This window comes from Rhizopus delemar, genomic scaffold, assembly GCF_000149305.1.
Source record: "Rhizopus delemar RA 99-880 supercont3.4 genomic scaffold, whole genome shotgun sequence".
Taxonomy (NCBI): Eukaryota; Fungi; Mucoromycota; class Mucoromycetes; order Mucorales; family Rhizopodaceae; genus Rhizopus; species Rhizopus delemar.
This window is the reverse complement of record NW_027137830.1, coordinates 1546837-1571731: the sequence shown is the minus strand read 5'-3', so window position 1 is coordinate 1571731 and position 24895 is coordinate 1546837. Positions and strand designations below refer to the sequence as shown.

The following is a 24895-nucleotide window of genomic DNA, read 5'->3' as shown; positions in this document are numbered from 1 at the left end:
TGAAAGCAAGAAAGAAAAAAAAGAAAAAGAAAAAGAGGGGGAAAAAAAAGTTTTTTTTCGTAAAAAAAAAACATGTGCGATTTTAATGTGGCACCAAATAATAAAAATATTGCTACCATTTTTTAAACCAGAGTAAGAAATCTTTTGCTTCTTCAAATACCATAAAAGTAACTGCATTCGCAGGAGCTACTTTAATTAAAGAAGGCGCAAGGCCTTTATAAAGACTTCTCGCACCTTCTTGTTTAGCCACGTTATAAAAGCAGGTATACCAAGGAATCGGTGTGCCCTGAACTTGTAATCTTTTTCTCACCAAATCAAAAGGGTAAACAGCTATTTTACTTGTCATACCAGATAATGCGCCACTCATCATGTCATGTGTTGGCTTGTAGGCTGATGAGACTCTTTCGCTATCCTTTGTAATAATGTGAATACTTGAAAGTTGTCTTTTATTATTACTCACTCTTAGTTTCTTGAATCCTTTAGCAAATATGTCATAACTTGAAAATAGCAAACCCATATATGGCATGATTTGTATAATAGCTGGCCATAACCCTTTATAAAATCCTCTGTATCCTTCCTTTTTGTAAATATTCATAATTTCTTGTGGCACTCGATGATTCTATTTCTCATTGTTTAGTACCCATCTATTATTATCGAAAAGTATAATTTTATGTACCTTTTGAGCTATTGCAAATTGAGTTCTTAATAGATCAAATGGATAAGTGCTAGCTGTAGCAATACTACCAGCAATCATACCACATCCAAATGATTTTAATGTCTCTGGTATCTGTTTCTGGTTTGATTCTATAAGTTGCTCTAATTCCTTGTAAGACCAAAATTCAATCATTGTATATGATAAATAAAGATATTCTGCTGGCATATTTCCTTTATAAAGTCCCTTTTTACTGTTATTAATTAAAATACTTTTTTTTTTGTATGTATCTTACTCGTATGCCTTCTTCTTTCATGATTGTTTTTAATGTTTGAAGAATACTTGAATATTTGATTGGTTGTTTATTGTTTTTGACATGTACTGAGTGTGTTTGGAGTTGCATTCGTATCTTGACAACATCTAGTGGAGCGATGACAAATCTATAAAATAGTGAGTTGCCTTCTTCCTTTAATATACTTTCTGAATAAAACCTTGAAACAACGCCTGCTACACCGCCACAGAAAGCAAGTTGATTACTTGATAAATCAGCATCGGTTATATAAGAAGGCATTTTAGATTATTTTATCATTATTAAAGCAAAAAAAGAAGAAATTCCGTGGACAATTGCTCAAACATCTTTTTACGGTCTTGCTTAAAAGGAAAGAATGAAATTGTCTCAATATGACGCGTTCGTGCACACAAAAATATACCTTTTGGTTCAATATCCGACCTCTTTCTCTTCCTTTTTTTTTTCCAATCAATAAAAATGGGAGACGAAGCACCGAGAAAACAAGAAGAGGAGAAAGAGGAACAATATTACGACCAAATGCAACAATATCAAATGTTGCTTCAAAACGATAGTCACTCTGTCATTTTAGTCACTGCTGGATACGATAATACTATTCGTTTTTGGGAGGCATTAAGTGGCATCTGTTCAAAAACAATTAAACATCCAGATTCTGTAACAAGTTGGAATAATTTATATACAATTAACTAATAGTGAAAATGCATATAGCAAGTGAATCGTTTATGTATTTCTCCTGATAAAGCTATTTTAGCGGCTGCAGGTTAAATAATATTATACTCTTGCTATTAATAAAGAAAACTAACTGTATTTTTTGTTGATTAGGAAATCACTCTGTTCGTTTATATGATATCGCGAGTAGTAATGATAATCCTGTAAGTCATGTACAGAATGTTGATAAAAAGAAATGAATACTAATTGACAACTGTAGTTTGTGGTATTTGGAGAACACACAGGAAATATCATTGCTACTGGTTTTCACGGAGAAGGAAGATGGATGTTTACAGCAAGTGAAGACGGTCACTTGAAGATTTGGGATACTCGATCCGGAAGAAATCCAGTATTGACAAGGAATTTTGATAATGGTTGTCCTATTAATGACGCTGTGATGCATGCCAATCAAGGTGAATTAATCACTTGTGATCAAAATGGAGCAGTGAAAATCTGGGATTTGACAGCACACTCATGCACACATGAATTGGTAAGCAAAAAAGTATTGCGAAATATATGTATTATTGCCAACAGCAAACATAGGTTCCTGAAGAAGGTGTTCCGATGCGATCTGTCACTGTGGCTTCTGATGGTTCTATCTTGGTTGCTGCTAACAACAAAGTAAATCTCTCATTATTATATATGTATTTGTTCATGTATAAATGCTATTATTAGGGTACTTGCTTTGTTTGGAAATTATCAAGCGGATGTGAAGGAGGCGATATAGAACCTATTCATCAATTTCAGGCACACAGTAATTATATTTTGAGAGTCATGCTGAGTCCTGATACAAAGTAAAGGCTTATATTCATTATAATACTTTATAACTAATATGAAATAGATTATTGGCTACATGTTCAGCAGACAATACAGCCAAGATTTGGAACACAGAGAAAAACTTTGAGTTATATTTAACCTTACAAGGCCATCAAAGATGGGTATGGGATTGTGCATTCTCTGCAGATTCAGCTTATCTTGTTACAGGTAAGCAAGCATAATAGTAGTGGTAAATGCATAGACATCTAATATCATCATGATAGCTTCATCAGATCATGTTGCAAGATTATGTGAGCTTCAAAATGGAGAAACAATACGACAATATAATGGGCATCATAAAGCAGCTGTTTGTGTAGCATTAAATGATTTGTCAGTTGGTTATTCGTAGTTTGTCTCTCTATCTTTTTTTGTATGTGCATATACCTAGTGTTGGCGATGAAGTATTATAAAAAATAGGATTTTTAATTGTTCGCAACTACAACTATTATAATCTGAAACCAATAAAAGGATACTACTATGGAGAAGTTTATCCTGGATTTAACCTTCAGCTATGACTGTTGATGCAAATGAGTTCGTCGCTCTATGTAAAATTGAGTATAAGAGAATGTATTTAATTTGAGAAAATAATTCAAGTGGGATCCTGACTTGCAAAAAAAAAAAAAAAAAAAAAAAAAAAAAAAAGCTTTTGTTCTCCTTTTTCTTTATACAATAGATAATGGGAAAGAAAGATTTAGACAGCTCTTTAGATGACATTATCAAAAAAAGACAGCGTACAGAGACAAAAAGTCATAATTCACGAAACAACAATAGTAAAGACGCAAGAAACTTGAATGTCACTGCTCGAAGAAATACAGTTAAAAATAATCTCGTTCGAAACGACGGAAGAGGAATTCAAAAAAACAGCAAGTCATCTATCAACAGTCGATTAGGTGGCATAGTCACATCTCGTAAACCTTTTCATCAACCAGCAAAAGCTGTCAATAAAGAAGTAAGTCTATTAGTTTTTTTGAAAAGCAGTTAATCAAACAACATTAGATTACACCCATACAAAAGCAAAGACCCAAAATTATTGGTCCTATTATTACTTCAACTTATAAAGGAGAAAGTGCAAATGATAACAGAGGAAAAAAGAAAGAGCAAGCTATTAATCCAGCAACATTGATCATTACACGATCAGTGACGCCGACCAACAACAAAACACAGAATAAACCAAAAAGCTCACAACTTTACAACAACAATGATAATACCAACACCGCCCATTCTCAAAAGTCGAGACAGCCTAAACAATTGATTCGTTCAGCAGGACCACCTATTACTGTCATGAATCCGGTATACCACCAGCAGAAGCCAATGACTCCTCCTGAGCAAACCGGGATTGTTTTACTCTGTAATTTGGATCCTAGAGCAACTGCAGAGGATGTTGGAGTATGTATACTATACTTTAGAGTAATAACGTATCTTATTTTATGATTACTAGGAAACGTGTAGTATGTTTGGACCTATATTGAGCTGTGACATGTTACTGGATCCAATGGGCAGGCCATTGCATGAGGCAGAAGTAGAATTCATGTATCCACAATCGGCTCAAGAGTGTGCATTGAAATTGGATGGTGAAATTGCAGATGGCAGAGTACTTCGTGCTAGGTTACAATATAGACCTACACCACCTGTTATGCCACGATATTCTTCAAGGACTGTGGGCGCATCAGCTAGAGTTGAACCAAGATTTAATGACACCCAATTGTAAGCTCATTATTCGATAAACTGAATGAACTTCTCTCACGGTTTTATTTTTTATAGACCCTATATGGCATATTCACACCGTCCATATTAATATACATATTATGCTTTGCTTTCGATGTATTTACATTATCATTAAATATAAACAATCACTTTTTTTTCTGCAAAAGGGTTTATTCTCACATTGTTCTGTAAGTCTTTGAAGGCTCGCACGTATTCTTCAATAGAATCAATCTTTGTTATTAGTATCTTTACAAAGTCTTTTTGATTTTTTTTTAGCTTACTGAACAAAAGGTTAAACCAATTGCCCAATCCAGCTTTTGCATTAACACGATGGCGGTACGAATAAGGAATTCAGTTTTTGAATAGCTGATTTTGTTATTAAATTCAGGAAAAGCGCCTTCTAATATTAAATGTGATAATCTAAACAACCCATGGCAAAGATTGAAACAGTGTCAATTGGTTTAGTTGCTTTTTTATTTTTAATCAACGCACAATGAGGATTTATGCAGACAAAAGGAACTTTTTACTGTAGCTTTCATAGCTTTTCTTCCATGTAGTTTTCCGGTAAACTGGATAAGTCAATTGGGAGAAACAATAAACTCATTTTTGTGACAGCCTTGTTTCGTCAATTTTGCAAACACACATATTTTGGCCTTGAATATCCTGCTTCTGCTTGTTACCATACTGTATATAAACCTTGATCTTAGGGCCCACACCATAACTGCAGTCATCTATGAGTATGATCGGCTTAGGTTTGTGTTAAATATTTGTCTTCTCAGAATATAATGGTTACAACTATGTGATCAATGAAATTCTCACGGTGTTAGCCCTATTCCTCATGTTGATCAAATTTGTTATATACTATCTCCTATTCATTTGAAGAAAGATTATAATTTTTAAACATTCTACAACTTAGATTTGCTTCAACAAGAATGGTAAAAGGCTCATTTGAATACGATGTGCACTAAGATTTATGGTTGAGCTCCTTTAGTTCCGAAATAAAGGCTATTTATTAAATACAAATACTGATGTTCGAACAAAAGTTTATCATCTTTTTTTAAACCATATCCATTGTCAATATTTCTTTAGGAAGCGATGATGATGAGCTTTCTATCTGCATTCTTCTTCTTTTTTGAATTCTGGTGGCAGCAAAGTTGCAATTGGAAAACCATATTGTTCTCAGAAGACCACAACATGGTTATCAAGAGCAAAGACATCATTTTATAACTTGATTGTCATTGATTGAATGATTATTCTATAATTGATCATGTATTTTGTAAATTTTTGTATGCGTAATCACTTGCATATTTTTTTGGTCACACTAAAGACACTGATGTGAATAAAAGAGTTATATCGTTTTACAAGCTGTATCATTAACTACCGACAACATGCTGTACGTGTTCAATTGGATACAAAAAGAATGTTTAACAAAAAGAGAAACAAGAAAGAGTAGATAGCATTTAGGCTGATAAATTAGTTTGTGTGGTCACTAAAAATATAGATGATACAAGTTGTTTATTTTTTCTTATGTCAACATAATTTAAGTACTCCTTTTAGCTATAAACCTTTTTCTAACCTTACCCTCAATTACGCTGTCACCTGTCAGAACAACTATTTTTTGGGTTGTTCATGTCCTAATCAAGTTAGATTATACAAGCATATCTTTTGTTAAATATAAATAAATCTCTTACGTTGCTAGAGAAGTTAACATTTTATTGTCTCAATGAAGAAATGGGAGCTTAGAATCACAAGAAAATTATAGCAAAATTTCATCTAAACAATCAAAATGTTTTCTTTCTTTTGAAAAGTATAAGAACAATCCTAAAATATTGAATAGCAGGAAGCTTCAATAGAATATATGATACTGCCATTTCATCCAACACAGACCTCTAATAGACAAAATTAAATACATATTCCCAAAAATCTATAATTTAGCTTCTCTGTGGCTGCTCAAAAGCTTGAAGTATCTAAAGACGTTCAGGTCGGCTGGTCTATGGCTTCTCTCCATTTTCCCTCTTATCCGTGACTTCCGATGTTTCCAAATTAATTGCGACCCTCTGTGCCAAGCTCTCTTTCTCTCTTTGGAATAAACTCTTCTTGCCTATTTACTATTACACTTATAATTCAGAGACATAAAATCAGAAATATATATATATTTCAGCAGTCGCTTATTATGGCCCTAGCTGCTTTTAATGAAATCAGTCTTAAGTCTTTTATACAAAAAAAAAGACGCTCAGGCTGGCATAAATCTGTGTTTCAATCATATTTACAATTCAAATAGATGCTGTTCTTCCAAGTACACTTTCTGTTGTTCATATAAAAGCAATAAGGAGTACTACATTTTTTTTGTATGTTATAGATTCCTCAATAAGCATAGAATAGATACAAATGTGTTGCAGTTTAGAAATAAACCTGTTTTGAAGGAGATTACATAAATTAGCATTCATTTCACGCTCAAGATGAAGTTAAACAAAAATCAAGTTAAGCACGCATGCTTTTATCACACTCTATACACCTTATGAACCGATTTCAACCATCTGGGAATTTAACCACTCCAATAGAGTTTAATCAATCAAGGCACTTAAAGAGATCAATTTGACCTGTGATGAGTGAATGTCTTCTAGGATCGAATAAAATCAACCAAACTATTTGTATCGATGAGACATTGACAGAGGGCTGTTCCTGGGACCTTGTTGATTTATTAAGTGATGTTAACATATTGATCAATGAAGCGATGAAGACTTTTTTTTTCACGGGTCATTCGGCCACAGGCAATGAAATAAGAAATATATAGTTTATTGGCCCAAGCAAAATGACATTGTATGACTCATCATCTACTAAACACACAAACTCACTTTTTTTTTTCTTGTGAACCCTGAAGAACAAGAAACGGCATGTTTATAAGTTTGGTTGGAATACTTAGTTGTCATGGAAATTCCAATTTTAAAATCTTTTTATCACGCCAAAAATAATCCCTCTTTGTTTTATGAATAAAATAAATTGAAGCACTCGTTTTCTTTCACTTTATTTTTAAAACACTCCATCCGTGATGTTTGTGAACAATTGAGATGGATCTGTTGGCTGATTGAATTGTGAAAACTCTATGAACCCATATTAGAAAAAGGATTTTATCCAAAAAAAGAACACAAACATTTTCTATTAAAAGCTCAATCGCTCAAAGGTCCCTTTCCTTTTCCAATCAGGGACACCTCAAACGGTTTTCTTTCTTAAGCAATCGTCCTTGATGGCTCAAGTGACATTGTTGGTCGATTTTTTTTAGCAACACGCACTAAAAAAACTTTGTTGTGCAACATATTAGCGGCATTTGAACGGTATTTTTTTTTGAGTGGCATGTCGTCAGAGGGGCCAAAATGTGGCGGTTCTCGTGATATGAACAAAGATCAGCTAGTGCTATTCGTGTAACAATTAATAAGGTAATTTGTGACACCAAGAAACGCAAATCATGTTTATTAGCGTTGAACAAAGCTCAACGTTGAAGGAGAATTCGGGGATTTTTTGATATACAGCGGACACTCAACTTTGTTTGCTTGTCCCTTATCTTTTCTTGATCTGATAGAAACAACTTTAGATATAAATCATTTCCTTGAAAATTAACTTGATAATTTCTTTAATTTCAATAAAAATAATTATGTGATTCAAAAGATTGAATAAAACATAGGCTTATAAATGTTTTTGGTGTATTTTGTCCATTTTATGCAATAGTCAAAAAAAAATCAATTGATTTCATTTTTGAATTTTATTTTATACAAAGACAAACATAATATAAAAAAAATTAAAGCTATTTTAGTAGTGATTTATTTGAAGAAAAGTAAAGAATGAAAGCTTCTGATGTATATATCATTGTGTATTTTTATCATCTTTATGCATATTTTTTTTTGACTGCATTCATTTTTTAAGGTTACAGTTAAACAAAATGTAAGCTGCTATTTTAAAGCATAAATTACTTACCTCTGGAAACAATGACATGATTTAATTACAAAAATACCAGATCATAAAATATTCGATCCAAAGAAAAAGTCAATCAGCATGTTTATAACACAAAAAAGGCGATTCATTTATTGCTGCATGAGATCCACATTTTCTAAAGATTTTTTTTTTTTTTTTTTTTTACTTACATATTTATCAATCATCGGCTACAAAAAGCCTAAAAAAGAAGAGTTCCTTCACCGGTATTATTTTTAACAAGGCAGTTAATTGATTCTAATGATAAATGCCTTGATATTAACTAATATCATGCAGAAAAAAAAAGAGGGGAAGTAAAATGTGATCTGATAACGAAAGATTAAAATACATGGCTAGCTCAGTCGCCGTTTCTTGACCCTATATTTTATTTTGCACAGTAGAAAGTGTAACAGGCCATTTGAATTATGGCCAACGTCCTCTTCCTAAAACAATTTATGTGCAATAATTTTTTTTTTTAAAAAAAAAAGGTCTACTTTATAGCCAGAACGCTTGGCATTTGAGACGTACTCAATAAAACAGTTTGTCGGATTGAAAGAATAAAGAGTGCTGTTTTATATCTGCAATAAACCATGGACGAGTGGGTGTACATGGTATGCTGTCCATGGATGCTCCCTTCATTGTGGTATGCCTTGATGACGTTATCTACCACACATTGGAGGATGGAGTGAACAAGAAGGGCTGGCTTGCTTCCTCGCCATCACTGCTTTTAGCCATCAAATCCACAGGTCACACTTATTTTTGTCAATCTCAAACTTTTGAGTGATTTACATTTTTCAATATTTTTGCGTCTGTCATTGGAACACCTAATTTATCTTTAATTCCCTTAATTTTAGGCTGTGGAGAAAATTGATATCCTAATGGAATAAACAGGATTGTTAAAGTAACAGCGACAAGATGAAGAAAGCAATGAGGTCCTTTGGAGATATTCTTTATTCAAAGTTTTTATCTATAATTTCCCCAGAAAAGCTGGAGCAAGATATTTGAAATTGTTTGAATAATGATGTATGTGACACCGCTATAAAAATCGCCAGTAAAAATAAAGTGTGCTTATGTTTTTATCTCTCTCATTCTTTTTTTTTAATCTACTGATTGCATTAGCGATGATGATGATGGTGACGTCAATAATAGAAGTAATGGTAGATGTGAACGAGATACAGTAAAAGCAAAAGGCCAAGCGTTACACAGATTTTTTTATTACTTTGCATTTGAAATAAGGAGCTGGTGTTATTATAATGGTTCAAATATTCTTCAATTAAAAAATTAGCCTACTGACATGCTAGCAGTAGAAAGATTGATTTTTTTTATCGTAAACACATTACAATAAAAACAAACCCATATTGTAGGAATTTTAAAAAGAAGCTAAAGACTTTTACTGTCAACCTCCTTTCTCCTGTTGTGCTACGATTCATCTTTTTTATGGAGTTTGTAAAATTACTTTATGCTGTCCCTTTCACAAATTAAGAAACTGAAAAAAGGGGAGAAGTACAAAATTGAATACCCGTAGCTTATCTCGTGGTCTTGGGAAACCTTTTTAATCCCCTTTGCTACACAAAATGTTTTAATTTACATAAATTAATCATTTTCTTTTCCATGACAAAACAGGATTTGGCTATTAGTGGCGAGAAATATGCTAAATAGGTGTCACTTGTTCTTAAAAAGTGGCCTGATCTTTGGAACCAAAAAAAAAAAACTTTATTTTAAGTTTTTAGTCCGTGCGCAAGCATGTTCCTTTTTTTTTTTGAGCAATGGTAGCAATGTTTCATTTGACGAAAATAAGACAATCAATTAAAGTTTCGGTTGTTGAGGATAGATCAAGTTTAATTAAAAGCAGGAAAAGGTAACCCAAGGTCTGGTGAATTCCTTCTCTCTCTCTCTTGGAGCGCATACTGAATAAAATAATTTATTGTTTGTATAAATTAAAAAAAAAAAAAGAAAAACCATATTTACATAAGAAAAAAAATATCAATTACATATTTTGAAGTGCATGTGTGGATGTGGGTGTATGTGTACTGGTGTATAGGTTGCTTATATGTTGTTTATGCTTCTTCAGATTTATATTTTGTAATGATTTTTTTAAGGGCAAAAGGCAGAATATGCCACTGAAATACCTTGATGTCTTTTTCTATATTTCTAGGCTTTGGATGGTTGAAACCCATGATCAACTTGAAGAAATCAACCGAATCAGGTTTTGTCTTACTGACCGTCGTCGGTCCAAACCCTTCCAGATTACGTCGAATACAGTTTTTGTAATCCACGTCAAACCGGGTACTCAGCAGGAATTCAGCAAGATTGATGCAATCCACAGAGGTGATCCAATACGTGTCTTTGCCAGGCCACTGAATACAAGAGACGATCATTTTGTTATGTTCATGGACCGTATTTTCACAAGTAGCCTCAAATCCGCAATTGATCCCATAGGGATCCATCAGTCTCGCAAGCTTGACCAGACGACGGTGATTTCTGTTTTCCTCATGTGACCAGTTCAAGAGCATGGTAGTGATATCGCCCAGGATATTGAATCGGACTGGGTTGAGTATGTCTGGGTAAGGACTGTAGTTTTCGAGAGTGATCGAGTTGAAGTCGATAGGCGTCTTTCCGTAGCCACGAAGGTTACGTGAAACTCGACGATAAGGTGATCGTCGTTGGACATGCTGATGATGGCTGTTGGTACGATGAAGATTGAGTTGTTGATATTCTAAGGGCATATTTTGTTGGGAGGCAAGTGTGCTGGGGAACTCGTTATTAAAAGCATTCCAATTGGCTTGAAAGTCACTATTGCTTGTGGTGATTAATGGCATATGGCTTGTTTCTTGAGTTAGATGCATAGGTTGAACTTGTGGTGGGCTCGATTGGCTGACAGTGACAGGGTACGTGGTGAGTTCTATAATGGATAGATGAATAAAATGGATAAACGAAAAGAACAGATATTTACGTGTATTGGTATTATAATATGTAGTTTCTGGCACTTGCTGATTACCAAAGCTATTCATGGTGTTAAAAGTATTACGATAATAATTCCCATAAGACTGCGTTCCCATAAATGTATTTTCTATATACAGAAAAGGGAAAATTTAGTGTTTCAATTTTAGAAAAAGGGAAAGGATGATTAGTTACCTCTTCCAGAAGAAGAAGGAAAAGAAGCTGGCATAACATCATTTAATGATTGCTGATAATTATAAGGTGTTTGAATAACACCAGTGTTAGTCAGAGTATTGTAATCTATAGAGGTTGCGAAATTATGATTGCTGCTGCTACTACCACTGCTGCTAACTGATGGAGTGTAATCGATGGCTGGTGGAATATCTTTATAAATGAAATTACCAATGTATTGCTGACGAACAGGGACATCTGGATTGTCTTTACTCATAAAATTAAGATAAATCTGAGCGGTATTGGAAGTTTGCCTTGTCTTGAAGAGAGTGGGAACTTCCGCTAACAAAGATATCATCCCTTGGCTGTCCTTTCTTTCTGTAGGAAGCACAAGTTGATTAAAGGATAGTTTAACTGGTACATTGATAAATCCATAGACAATAACTGTCATCTTCTCTCCTGCAACACCTGATTGAGGATGTATATCACATTGGTATTTCCTAGTATCACTTTCCACTGTGTTCATATCGTGATTGTAATTAACTGAAATGTTTGCTCGTGGACGCATTTGTTGACCTGATACCAAAGAAATTGGGCGCGCTGAAATAATAAAGGAGAGAAAAACTGTTTAATAAAGAGAAACAAAGCTGATAGCGTTGTGAACTTACTGTCTAAGAAGCTAGTTGTATTGTAATGGTTAGATGTAGTCATAGTAAATGATATTTATGATTTAAGGAAATTACAAGCTTTGAATCAAAAAAGACGACTGTTTCTATGAAAAGAGAGGGGAAAAAAAAAAAAAAGAAGAAATGACAGAAACTGAAAAGAAAAAGATAAAGTTTATAAATTATACTAAAATCACTGACTATTTTTATACTCAAGCGGGGATCTTCCAAAAAAAAAAAAAAAAAAAAAAAAAAAAAAAAAAAAAAAAATGAAACATTCTATTGAATATATTATGCCGCATGCTACTAGGATATGATCCAAGTTTTAAAAATCAATTTTGACTCTGGGTTTGAGCTGATATTGAAAGGTAACAATAGATATAATCATTGGCTAAATATATTTGTGTAGTTTTTGTGTACCCAACAAACGTTGACAGTGAAGCACTTTGTTTTGTCGCATAAAAAACATACAATTTTATAATCAAAGGAATAGATTAGGCTCAAAACACGAACTTTATGGAACTTGTTTCATATCGAAACCCTATGAATAGACTCTTTTTAATAGACAGCATCTTTTCAGACCTGCTTAAAATGGTTGATTAGAAACAGTTGTTCCTTAAACAGGGTTCTTTTTTTTTTTATTGAAATGAATTTAAAACCCATGAGACTGAAAAATAAGGTAAATGACAGAAATGATACCATTTCTGTCATTTTGAGTTTCTATCTTTCTTTGTAAAGAAAAAAAATAAATGTGATTAATTCCTTTTAGCATAATACCATCTATTCGAGGGAAAGTGTGGTATTTGCCCAACAAATGTACAACTTTAGAAAAGCTGATTTCCTAATTTAGTTAGTCAATGAAAATCAATCTACAAAATTTTCCAGATTAAAGAAAGATTTATAATGAATATTATTAATTTCAGTAGATGAATTGTCTAACAGAAGCCATTTGTTTTCTTTGTGTTTATTTTTTTTTATTAACCTGATTTAGTGAACATAAACTGTTTTACCTGAAATTTTCAATAATAGAAAAAATCATCTTTTTCTATTCTGCTAAGATATTAAATCCCAGCTTACCCGCAAAACCATCTTACCAATAGATTGCTTACGTGGCTGACAAAAAAAGGAATCTCAATGTTGAACAAAATTTTTTTTCGTTTGTTGTCAATGTATCCGCGGTAATGATCATTGTAAAAAAAAAGAGATCGTCCTTAATGGGGGAATATGTCATAACTTTTGTTTTTGGAGAATTTAACTTTACATGTAATCTTATTTATTCCTCTCTCCACACACATATTATATACATGCGCGCTTAATATAAAATGCCAAGACTATTTTATTCTCGCAACAAAGTTTCTTTTGATGTTTAAAGCAAATCATTTTTTTTTTCAGGATTGAAACATTGAAGCACGAGGGATAGGGTAAGGATTAAAAAATAATCAGGTATTATAAGGTAACAGAATTTGTGAATAGACATAAGAAAGGTATATAATAAATTTGGTTAGACAAAGAGATTGTTACATTTTAATTTATTTTGTTCGTGTCATTAAACAACAGTGGCGTGTAATTATACCACTCTTTTGCTTCAGCCATTTAAAAGCTGCGAAAATAAGATATGAAAATATATGGCGAGAACTTTATAAAGTGTACTTGTAACTACATAAAATAGCTTACAATTAAAAATAAAATCAATCCTTCTTCACGCTCAAAAAACATGCTTAGATTATGACAAGAGGGAATAACCGGGAGAGTTGGCTTGGGCTGTTTAAAGAACACTACGCAAAAAAAAAAAAAAAAAAAAAGTCTGGTGGGATGAAGCATAGAGAGTGAAGGAGACAGAGGAGAAGGGGAGCGAGGATTGGTTAGAATTCAAGTCAGCATTTGAATACAATGCTATCGTCAATTTTAACAAAATATTTTACAATAAGAAGCGGATGTCGATATCCGGAAGGACGAATCAAATCCTTTACATAAGGCACGCTTTCTTTGCTTTAAATTGCCAAAATTGTTATACAAAGCTTGAACAGAAAGTGCTTTTTTTTTATTCCAGACCAACCGAGGCTATTTCATAAAGTTTTCCTTATCCTGTCATTGGCTGGCATAATTTTTTCCTTTCCATCAATCAATAATGAAACAATTTAAAGATGGAAAATGCTGATGTGCTCCATAAATTCATTTTTCTCTCTCCTCTTAAAGTGTTACAATTAAATACACAGTGAGGCTTTGGTTCTTTTTTTTCCAGTTAAATTAAAAATTAATGCTTTAGTAAAAGCAGACACATTCATTCTCCTTTATATGGCAAACTGTGTCATCTGAGCAAGGTAGCATTTTTAACCCTTTTTTAGAAGTCATCACTCAGGGTCTATGAGGTGTGTAACATTACATCACAGGGAAGAAGGATAGCTAAGAGAATCTTGATTGGTTTATGAATCTAAAAAAGAAAAATTCCAGGAATTCATAATTGACTGTGGGCATGTTGAGTTTTACATTGAATGTTTTACAAGTAAAGTAAGCTAGACTATAGAATTTCTTTCATTATATTGAAATTATATTAAAAAAAGATAAGCGGATCGATAGACAGAAGCATTTGCTTACAAACCATTTTAGATTCCGGATGAATCGAATCATAGCAAAAAATAAAGATCAAAGTTGAATAAAGATCAACAACATCCTTTGAATTGATATTGTTTATAGTGAATTCGTCTTGAACCTTTATTTAAGCCTTGGTTACTTGTAAAATAATTTATTATCAAAAAGTAGAAACATGAATAATGCATTGAAAGCATATTCACACACAACAATTGATCGAACCAATTTTAATTTCCACAGCTCTATGCCATATTAAGTTTTACAATTGTTTTTTTATATTCCACGTGCGAGTAAATGAAATGGTAATTATGTGTGTAATTAGTGTATTAAAGCAGCCATACATTTTTACCTTACAATCTCTATTAAATCCATTTTCCCTTGCTTTATTCAAACTACCTTGTCTTCACAGTCCATAAATCTCCATAAAACATTCATTTCTACAAGCCCATCATGTGTTTATGTAAACTCAGTAACAAATGTCGCTGTATGAAATGTGCGTAACATCGTGCAAGAGCCTTTCCTTCCTTATATGAAAATTACCTTTTATGTATTCATTCTTTTATTTTCCGATTCAATTTTTAGAAAAAAAAATGTCTTTTTTTAGATGTAAGCAGATATTAAAACTCAAGTAGAAAAGAAAAAATCAATCCATTTTGTTCTAAATGAAGAGAGTGATTGGATACTTGTTATGGATAGTCAACTTTTTGTGCATCACAAAAGACAGCATAAATCTGCTGATTATTTTTTGATGTTGATTGACAAGCCATTCGGCCATTTAATGGTTTTTAGCAGGTGTCACTTGTTCCTCTTGTCAATAGACATCAAGTTGATATTATCTATGTCTAGGCATCAAATCTATTCTCAAAAGAAAAGTCTGTATACTTCTTGTCTTTTCTTTTTTAAATTTATATAAAGTGTTCACGAGTAGGGTATTGGTGATCTTACAAAAGAAAACTGAATAATGACTGTAAAAATAGCGGCATGTCAAAAAAAAAGGGAGGAAAATCTGTAAATCCAAATGTTGGCGAAACAAAGTCGAATAATGTGATGGATGCTCTCAGAGCCACGCTTTATTTTCCTTTTTTATAATAAAATAATATTTTCCCTTTCTTCCCTATATCTTTCAGCCTAAGCATAAGTATTCATTTTTTTTTGGGAGGGAATAAGATATGAAATATAAAAATATATAGAACTAATTAGATTCCTAGGAACTGACGATACCATGGGTGGGTATCTATCACATTATTCGACTTCGTTTCGCCAGCATTTAGGTTTTTACTGAATTTGCATGAATGAAAAGACTTTATTCGTATTATGGACGTAGTAGTAAAACATGATTAAAAATATTACTTGAATTTTATAAGAAAACCTTTTTACTAGAAAACATATTATTTTAGCATTGAGGAAAGTGGAAATTTATTATTTAAAAAATAAAAATAAAAATATGAGAATATGATAAATAAGATAAAATGAATTGAAGAGTGAAAAGATGTTTTGGCTATTTATAAATTTGAATTGCTGCAATTATGTTTATCTTCATACGTTGCAGGACAATTTATTTTTTTTTGTTAGATTGTATATAAAAAAAAATGTCTAATAATAAACGTGTACGCCTTTCTTTCTCAAAAAATTGAGCTTTTGGATCAAAATGCTACTGGCCAGCTTAATCAAACAAATTTAAGTGAATGGGCTATGAAGAAATTCAATTTAGATCAACCACTTGCCCAACAGACTGTATCAAACATTCTCAAAAATGCTGAAACGTTAAATTGTAATAATAATGTTGTCAGTAATGATAAAAGTCTAAAAACAACAAACTATCCTCAACTTGATGATGAAGTAGTAAAGTTTATTGCAGACATGATTAATTACAATCTGCCAGTCAATCGAGACTCAATCCTTCGATATGTAAGACCTATTGCTTGAGTAAAGTATAGAATCCTTGAAAATGAAATTTTATTTTCTTCTGGATGGCTCTCCAAACTTTTTAAGCGAATTGAAAGTAAAAAGCAGGCTAATGCATGGTGAAAGTGCCTCAGTAGATATCACTTCTGAAAACATTCAGGAAGATAGAAGAACTCCTTGGGCCATATGATCCTGTAGATATCATGGACTTTGATGAAACAGGCTTATATTACCAGCAACCACCAAGAAGAACCATATGTTCCGAGTCGCTTGATGGCCGAAAAAAATGTAAAACTCGTCTAACAGTTGGATTGCTCTGTAACTCGGATGGGACTTACAAAGGGAAACCAATTGTTATCGGACAACACAAGAGCCCCAAATGTTTTAAAGCAAGAGCTAATTTGTTATCCATGACAGCAGTTGGAAAAAAACATGAAATTGAATACCATTTTTCTACTAATGCTTGGATGACAACATACGTGAAAAAAGTTAAATGTTGCCTTTGGAAGACAGAGTCGAAAAATTGCTCTTCTTTTGGATAATGCATCCGTTCATAAAACAAGAATTCTGCTCAACAATATTAAATTGATATTTCTCCTAGCAAACACGACTAGCAAGTTATAGGATCTTGATGTACGTAACCTATTATTTCTTGATAAAATGCTATATAAACTGTCTTTTTGTTTCACAGCTTTCTCATTCATATTTTGCATACACAGGAATTGTTGACAACTTTAAGACACGCTTCCGAGCCCAGCAGTACGATCGTGCTTTATGTCTGTATATCAGTAAAAAGTTGGATAATCCGAATGTTTACAAAACGGATCATGCTCAGGCTATCTTTTTTCTAGCTAATGAATGGCTTAAAGTAAAACCAGAAACAATAAATGGAATGCTCCCAGATCTCCCCAGGAACTTTGACAACAAAGTTACTGATGTTAGCCAGTTGAACTTTGAAGCAGATGAAAGCGAGATGATAGTATGTTATACAACAACCACTACTAATAATGAAGAAACGGCAGAAGGCAACATAGATGAAACAGAAGAAAATGATAATACAAGGCAAGATGAACAGTGTGTCGATATAGTGGAGTGTAAAAAACGGTTGAGAGAAGCCTATGAAACTATTCTCATGTACGAAGTTCCTTTGGACGATCTTGCTTGTAAATTACATCGCCGAATTCGAATGAGATTGGCTGACTCTTGTGCTGAATTAAATAAGTCAAAAGAGCAAACAGATCTTTGATCTTATTTTACAAAGTAAAAAATTTATTGTTAGAGTACTCCAAAAAACTGTTACTTATAAAAAATCTTCTATTTAGTGGTAAAGAATATTTTTGTTGCACCCTTAAATAGAATAATGGTACAGTAGTATTTATGCTGGGGACCTATGTCGTTCTTTAGAAATACACCCATAAATAGAAAATACCCTTAAATCAGACACCCTTAAATAGAGCGGCTACTGTACTCAAGTCAAGGATTTTCTTTTAAATGAGTACATTAGCAATGATTTTAAGATAATGAACTTTTCTAAAATGCAAACTGCCTTCTATTAACACTTGCCGCTTCAATAGATGTTATTGGAAAGCACGTATTTGGATATTTATTGGACCGACACTAACAGTGAAGTCATTTCTCGTAACATCCAAAAAAGAAAGTTAGACCATTTGTTAGTTCATCAATCCGCTATCACGGTAAGCCATACATTATATTATATAATTATCAAACAAAGAAAACTTACACAAATGCTTATATTAGAGACAAAGAAGCGAAAAAGATCGTCGGCTCTCCCAAACATTAGTATTCGATTTACCTTCTTTTTATTATTTTGGATCTTAATTTATTTTTTAATTATATAAGGTTAACTGACCACAACATTCTTGATCTTTCTAATACCGGAAACTCTTCTCAGATTCATGATGTTACAGAATGGAATAATGACTTGATTGAAACCGATAGCTTCATTCAACTTCCAAATCTTCATCCAAAACAAAGGAGGCTATTAAAGCTGCCACAGTAAAGGTATAGTTTTAAGTATGTTAAGCCACTCAGAATACAATTAATATTGGGTATTATAGAAAATAAGCAGCCACAAAAGATATACCAAGTCTTTATCTTATCAGCAACAATGTCCTGAAGATACTTTGTACATATATAAGATTATTCCTATTGTGTAAGTCCTTCTGTGGTATCATCTAATCTTTTTCTATGTTGATGCTTACTAAAATTCATGCTGCTATTGTAGAATGAACGCCCATTATACCCATACTTCATTATTTGATCTATCGGTACCACAAGACATTTCAGAACAAGACATCAACAATATAATCTGGGCCCCTATCTTTGATGCTTTGTTCTGTAATTCTATCGTAAAGATAAAATGGTAGCTATATTACTCTCTACATCTAAAAATGTGATTTAAACTAATCAATTACATGCATAGCGGTGATACTGTGCTCAAGGATGCAAATAAAAAATTTAAAATCGATTTTCGTCTAGGTGTCGTTGTGAATGGACGATTTGTTGACATCAGTAACATCGAAGTTGGAAAAAAGGTAGACTCAACCAAGGTCAAAGACGACCATCAAAAAATTATACTGGAAGCTAGCACCATCATTCGACGAATAATCGCCTCATATCGTTTCATTGATCCTACTTCTTTCAATGTATTTTCATTCCAAGTATGTCAACTAAAAGGCGATTTATTGCATACTCAGCTTACTCAGCCATCAAAATACATCATTAAACGATCTTGCACCAGAATCAGAGTTCCCTTGAAACCCACTGATGCTGATGCTATGGAGTTGTTTCTCCAAACATTGATGTTATTTAAGGAGCAAGTAGAGGAGACGGCTGCTAGTATCAAGGATGATATAATCAAGGCAATTGATAGACGCGGATCATTTGATCCCGTTCTAAACTGTGCTTTTAAAAAGAATTTGCCTCAATTCACTTCTTGGATTCAAGAATAAAATAAATTATAGCGTGATTAGTGATAGCCAGCTATGAGGAAAAATAAATATTTATTTGATTCGATAACAATAGCTACAGTCACCCCAAATTAATCATGGGACAAAGAAATTTATTGAGGAAAGTTTTATTCTCATAACAAAATAAACTTGTCTTTTTCTCATCCATTAACACATTAAAAAAACATGTCTGCTCAAATCTCCAAAGACTGCGCCCGACCTTTAATTATATCTGAAGATGAAACAAAAGAAAGTAAAGCATGGGGGTTTTTTATCTTCTTAGAACACATCATACGATTAGAGAGATTGCAGAGCTTGTTGGCTTGAACAAGTCCACTGTACAAAATATAAAAGCCAGGATTGATGACTATGGTAGCTCTTTACCTCACAGGCAAATTGGGCGACCATTGAAAATAAATGAAAGAACTGAAAGGCATTTGAAGAGGATAATTAGAGAGGATCCTTTTGTCTCATTTAAAGAAATAAATGTGGAATTAACAAAGCTGAATGTTTTTGTTAGCATCGAAACCCTTCGATCGTATGTGGATCGACTTGACTTCAAATCGTACAGAGCAGCCTACAAGCCTAAATTTGCTGCAAGACATCGCAAAAGTAGGCTTCGCTGGGCGAAGGAACATCTCAATTGGACGGAAGACCAATGGAGAAGCGTTGTTTGGTCTGATGAGTCGCGCTTTTGTGTAGAAGGCAGTAAACGCGGAAAAAGAGCGCTCAGGAAGGAAGGAGAGCGTTATGATGAAAGAAATATAATATCCATAGTCAAGTGGGGTGGAGGTGGTGCTATGATTTGGGGATGTTTTTTGGGGAGGAGGCTTCGGACCTTTAGAAATTATTGATACCAGTTCCGTAGACCAAGAAACATATATCAATATTTTGGCCAATAGGTTCCATCCTTGGTTTACAAATGTCACAGTGCATCAGGAGAGGGATTTTATCTTCCAAGAGGATGGTGCTTCCTGTCATACAGGTGGTTATGCTTGATGGTGGAAAGAGACCCACCAAATCAGGGGTTTTGAGTACTGACCTGCTTAAAGCCCTGATTTGAACCCCATTGAACATGTTTGGAATGCTCTTGAAAGAAAAAGATCGTCGGTCAAAAACTTGGAGCAATTGAAGGCGGCTCTACGAGAAGAGTGGGAAAGAATGGATGATGAGTTTGCCGACCGATTAGTTTGAAGCATGAAGAGATGGTGTGAAGCAGTTATTAAAGCTAAAGGCGGCGCAACAGAATACTGAGAATCATTTATGAATATATTTTTAAAATAAACATGTGAATCTTTCTTTTCTCAAAATTTGAAGTCCCAAGCTTAAGTATACACGTATTAATTGGTCTTGAACTTACATACCATATTTTTTGACCGGAAATTTATTTGGTGTGAGTGTAAAATTAATCCAAGCGCGCCAACATCGTCTGAAAAATGTGTATTTAAGCTTAGCCAATGACCAGAATAGAGCAAAACCGCTGTGTACTCTGGCATTTTGGTTGGCTACCTGATGATACATTCAGACCATGCTCCCTTTCATCCTTCACATTCACATGGAAAAGTCTCTATTCTATTCATTGTCTCAAGATGCATCACCGCCACCAATTGCCTGAAACAATACCTGATTCCCTGCCCTTTCCTTCTGAACAAACTATTCAACCAAACATCACGATCCTTTCAGTCCGTCCTTCCTTGGCTTCTTCGATAGCCTGTACCATTCTCTATGAGTTCGACTCCATACATCATGAAAAAGTTTTGCCTTCTCCCTCATCTCATCCCTCTGCAAAGACTCCTCGATTGACTCTCTACTGACTCTTTCACTTGGCTCGTTGACTTTGTGTGTATAGGTGTATTGTCCATAATCAAGCAAGGAGTTTTGCAAATATTCCTATCCGTCACGTCTTTTAAAATGATGGATTGTATCTTTTTTCGTCTCGAATTTTCCGCTTTCAACTATTTTTTTGTGTATCCCAACTACACCTGGCATAAGCTTGGCAGTAGATGCATTTGATAACCGAACGCTCAACTGAATTACCTCATGTGCTGAGTTGGCACACAGAATAGTATGTAAAACCATTCTTGTTTGTGGCACTTTGACAGCTTGGGTAGTATCTTCTTTGGGCCATTTTTGTGTTCTTTCATTTTGGCGTAGGAGCCAGATTTATCGGTAAGCACGCGGTTTTAAAGAAAATTCATATTTGTTTTCATCACTTCTGTTACCCCTTGTTCTCTTTTTCAGTGGTGTCGTCACTGTTTCTTTCAAGTAAATCAAACCTGATTCTTCCAAAGTAAAATGCATGTTATTTTTTATAGAACTGTGAGCAGTTGGCTTGGTGAAACAAAGTCCTTGAGGTCGAATTGTGGAACTACCCATGACTTGCTGCACAGTTACTGAAGAATAATTGGATTGGTAGTGTGTATGCTTATCATTCAGCAGTTTATAGCTACTCTATTGCTTTGGTTTAAAGGGGCTGTCAAGATTTTCTTTGTACCTATTCCGCCAATGTTGAACGTTATATACAGACATGTTGTATTTTCTTACACTTGGGGTTGCTCTTTCTTTTGGATGATTTGAAAATATACGTGAGATGAAGCCGTATTTATCGGTTGCAGTATACACAATGTAGTTCTCTTTAGAGGGTTTCTTGGAAATACTTAGTCTTGGTTTACTGTCATTTACATTATATTGCTGGAGCCATCCAGGTCGGTAATTGCTTGAGTTTCGAGCGGCTGTTGTAGATTATCAATGACATGAAACATTTAGCATCAACTACCATCATATCCTATCCCATAAATTTGACGTTAACTTCATTCTTCATGCCAGCATCACCATCTTTGTCTAAAGCATTGTTCGCTGTTGTAATAGTTCAAAATAATCTTGAAAGAACGTGCAGGTAACTTGAGATGGGCTGCTGATTTGATCACGATAAGCCGAATTGGACTTCTCAGCAAATTTAGCCATTTTTTTTTAGTGAAGATCGAAACATGGGTCGAAACTTAAGATTTATGGATTTTATCAAAACTCACAATTCTGTTTTTTTAAAGATGTTAAAATGATAAAAATAGCTTATCTAGTTTAAAACTTGAAAATTTCACTGCAGAAGAAAATCAAGATAACTCTTGACACTAAGAGGAGAAACAAACAGGTATTGTTCAAAGGGGTAGAAATGCATTGAAGGCTGCTAAGAATGAGGGATCATTTGTGATGGAATATTAAAGGTGAGCATTTTTGTTTTAAGTGTTCAGGTGTGTTCAAATACAGCAATGAATAAATCATGAGAAGCTGGCAATCATTCGATGGTCGCTGTGAATTCAAAAGTAATCAGGAACCGATCATTCTTTAGTGGCTGCTTTTATACATCAAAAAAGTTTATCAATTTTCTTATTATGACTGTTTGCTATTGTGAAAAATTTTCAACAAATAACTCTCAAAAAGCATTATACACTAATCATATTTGCTTACTGTTTTTTTTTTATTCTTCCAAAGAAGGCTTTGATCCTACCTGAGTTACTGCATAATTTCACCTAACAAAAAAATAAAATAAAACTAAAGAGACGATGAAAAAAAAAGGGGTTCTTTAGTTTCACAAAAACTAAGAAAAGAATTATCTGCACTTGTAACTTTTTTAAAATCCACTGGGGCTTACCCTTATTGTAACCATTTGCCTATTCTATGAAATAAAATCTAGTCATGCCATTAAACAGAAAACGCAATGGTATTAAAACGCAAATCCCAAAAGACTTGAAAGCCCCCCTTTTGAATCCTTTTGTAAAGTTGCAGAACTCCTAAAGTAAGCCACGGGAGGGAAAAAGCATATCTTTCAATGCAAAATGTCCTTGCTCTCCCTTCTCTTCTCCCACCATATTTTATTAATGATGTAACTACTTTTAGTATTTCCTGTAAATCTGTGTATCGCTTTTGACAGAGATTTCAGCACTTTTGTGGCGCAAGTGAATGATCGCGCGTAAACAGTTTATCCATTTGTAAAAAGTGGGTTCATTCTTTTTGACTTAAAAATCGGGCAAGATGAACTAGGCAGCTAAACAGACTTTATCCAGATTGTCGTCGTACATGGAAAAAAAAAACCGCGAAAACAAAGAATTGCGTCATTGACCCAGTGTTGGTATTCAAGAAAGATAGCCTGAATGATGGATAGTGCACATGTCCTCAAATGTATTAAAATGACAAAATTGAAGGCATACCTCAGACGTATTTGTCCTCAATTAAATTTTGTAAAAGTGTGATTTCATTATACTCCCATTGCAGCTAACCTCAGGTTTTAAACATCTCATGACACAGACTATAGTAATGAAATGTGTACAAGAAGGCCTAGTGAGGCTCGTCTAAGTCATGTCTGGTCTTTCTCAGCAGTAGTTTTTCTTTTTGCCTTTTTGTTCATAGTCTCGCTCATTTGCTACTCTTGGAAGTCATTATCAAAAGAGTGTCATGAGGCCTAAAGGGTATTTCAAGCTCTTAATGTTCATAATGACACGACTCACTCTAAGGAGAGTAAGGCAAATAGGTTGAGTAATAATTGACCAGAGACTGTCTTTGGTCAATAGACACTCATTAAAAGATGAAACACTTTAAACCTGTTTGTTTACATAAAGAAATTCTTTTATCTTTATTGGATGTTAAATGCACGACGAGATGACAAAAAACGTCCTTATATATTTACATGGCAATATCACTTCCACAAGTGGCGTGAAGAGTAGCTGTTTTTAATAGGAAGACGAGCAATCGTGCTGTAGATGTATGTTATGTATATATGTGTTTGTGTGTATCTATAGACAGTGCGAATGAAGGGTTAAACTGCACAGCGTGGGGTCAGACTTAATCTAACAGTCCTTTGAGGCTGATAAAATATCAATGTTTCTAATTCTTTTGCTTTTGGTGATGAAATACACTCAGTTTCCATGCTGTAATCCACTGAGCTGAAAGAGGAAGTGGATGAGCCTCGGCGTCTCCAAAAGAAGGATGATAAAGAATGGCCCGACGTGTAACGATGCATCCTAGGATTTTCTTCAAAGCTTGCTCTACTTTGTTCAATACTAGATGTCCTGCGTGCTTGACTATACGTTGCTGTTGTGTTTAAGAATAATTTTTCATCTTCACTTAAGTATGGAATATGATATTCAGTCATTTATGTCAAAAGCCTTGTAAAACGTAAAAAAAATGAAATTTAAAGGGAAAAAAGAAAAGGAAAATCTTTTATGTTTATAAAAAAAAAAAAAAAAGTGCATTTAGGCGCGTGGATGAATTTAAAGTTAAAGTTAAGGAATCCAAAATAAATCGTATATTTGGAGAAATAGAAGGTCACTCAAAAAAACCTGTAAGTCGTAATGAACACTTGATAAAAAAAAGTAGATATTCCTGCTTCTCCTATGATGTCCAGTGTTCCCTCTCCTTTAAAGTACTAAAGCTCCCTTCTTGATAGTAATGCTGCACTCCTTTGTAAATCTCCCTTTTGAATTAAGAGAGTTTACGTTTGTTGCTTTGTGAA

General features: G+C 33.7%; 11 protein-coding genes across 11 annotated transcripts; 6 read left to right on the top strand and 5 right to left on the bottom strand.

The window, feature by feature from the left end:
* Positions 1-112: 112 nt before the first annotated feature.
* Positions 113-1223, bottom strand: RO3G_06077 (uncharacterized protein; the record flags this gene model as incomplete). Its single annotated transcript, XM_067660667.1, has 5 exons — positions 113-412; positions 461-619; positions 677-898; positions 948-1092; positions 1144-1223. The coding sequence occupies 5 exons, from the start codon at positions 1221-1223 to the stop codon at positions 113-115; spliced, it is 906 nt and encodes a 301-aa protein (XP_067516768.1).
* A 195-nt stretch (positions 1224-1418) lies between these two features.
* On the top strand, positions 1419-2832 carry RO3G_06076 (uncharacterized protein; the record flags this gene model as incomplete). Its single annotated transcript, XM_067660666.1, has 7 exons — positions 1419-1620; positions 1782-1831; positions 1888-2157; positions 2211-2288; positions 2343-2461; positions 2509-2651; positions 2708-2832. The coding sequence occupies 7 exons, from the start codon at positions 1419-1421 to the stop codon at positions 2830-2832; spliced, it is 987 nt and encodes a 328-aa protein (XP_067516767.1).
* Positions 2833-3794: 962 nt separating this feature from the next.
* Positions 3795-4191, top strand: RO3G_06075 (uncharacterized protein; the record flags this gene model as incomplete). Its single annotated transcript, XM_067660665.1, has 2 exons — positions 3795-3869; positions 3922-4191. 2 exons carry the CDS (start codon positions 3795-3797, stop codon positions 4189-4191), a joined length of 345 nt encoding a protein of 114 aa, XP_067516766.1.
* Positions 4192-8763: 4572 nt separating this feature from the next.
* RO3G_06074 (uncharacterized protein) lies at positions 8764-8934 on the top strand (the record flags this gene model as incomplete). The annotated part of the gene is made up of 1 exon (XM_067660664.1): positions 8764-8934. The coding sequence occupies one exon, from the start codon at positions 8764-8766 to the stop codon at positions 8932-8934; it is 171 nt and encodes a 56-aa protein (XP_067516765.1).
* A 1273-nt stretch (positions 8935-10207) lies between these two features.
* RO3G_06073 (uncharacterized protein) lies at positions 10208-11829 on the bottom strand (the record flags this gene model as incomplete). Its single annotated transcript, XM_067660663.1, has 3 exons — positions 10208-11052; positions 11104-11220; positions 11286-11829. 3 exons carry the CDS (start codon positions 11827-11829, stop codon positions 10208-10210), a joined length of 1506 nt encoding a protein of 501 aa, XP_067516764.1.
* Positions 11830-16104: 4275 nt separating this feature from the next.
* Positions 16105-17666, top strand: RO3G_06072 (uncharacterized protein; the record flags this gene model as incomplete). The annotated part of the gene is made up of 4 exons (XM_067660662.1): positions 16105-16122; positions 16151-16423; positions 16619-16708; positions 17112-17666. The coding sequence occupies 4 exons, from the start codon at positions 16105-16107 to the stop codon at positions 17664-17666; spliced, it is 936 nt and encodes a 311-aa protein (XP_067516763.1).
* Positions 17667-18666: 1000 nt separating this feature from the next.
* On the top strand, positions 18667-19392 carry RO3G_06071 (uncharacterized protein; the record flags this gene model as incomplete). Its single annotated transcript, XM_067660661.1, has 2 exons — positions 18667-18778; positions 18920-19392. 2 exons carry the CDS (start codon positions 18667-18669, stop codon positions 19390-19392), a joined length of 585 nt encoding a protein of 194 aa, XP_067516762.1.
* An 837-nt stretch (positions 19393-20229) lies between these two features.
* On the bottom strand, positions 20230-20466 carry RO3G_06070 (uncharacterized protein; the record flags this gene model as incomplete). The annotated part of the gene is made up of 1 exon (XM_067660660.1): positions 20230-20466. The coding sequence occupies one exon, from the start codon at positions 20464-20466 to the stop codon at positions 20230-20232; it is 237 nt and encodes a 78-aa protein (XP_067516761.1).
* A 380-nt stretch (positions 20467-20846) lies between these two features.
* On the top strand, positions 20847-21203 carry RO3G_06069 (uncharacterized protein; the record flags this gene model as incomplete). Its single annotated transcript, XM_067660659.1, has 1 exon — positions 20847-21203. One exon carries the CDS (start codon positions 20847-20849, stop codon positions 21201-21203), a length of 357 nt encoding a protein of 118 aa, XP_067516760.1.
* A 349-nt stretch (positions 21204-21552) lies between these two features.
* On the bottom strand, positions 21553-21918 carry RO3G_06068 (uncharacterized protein; the record flags this gene model as incomplete). Its single annotated transcript, XM_067660658.1, has 2 exons — positions 21553-21835; positions 21884-21918. 2 exons carry the CDS (start codon positions 21916-21918, stop codon positions 21553-21555), a joined length of 318 nt encoding a protein of 105 aa, XP_067516759.1.
* A 2148-nt stretch (positions 21919-24066) lies between these two features.
* On the bottom strand, positions 24067-24535 carry RO3G_06067 (uncharacterized protein; the record flags this gene model as incomplete). Its single annotated transcript, XM_067660657.1, has 2 exons — positions 24067-24137; positions 24433-24535. 2 exons carry the CDS (start codon positions 24533-24535, stop codon positions 24067-24069), a joined length of 174 nt encoding a protein of 57 aa, XP_067516758.1.
* Between the last annotated feature and the right edge of the window lie 360 nt (positions 24536-24895).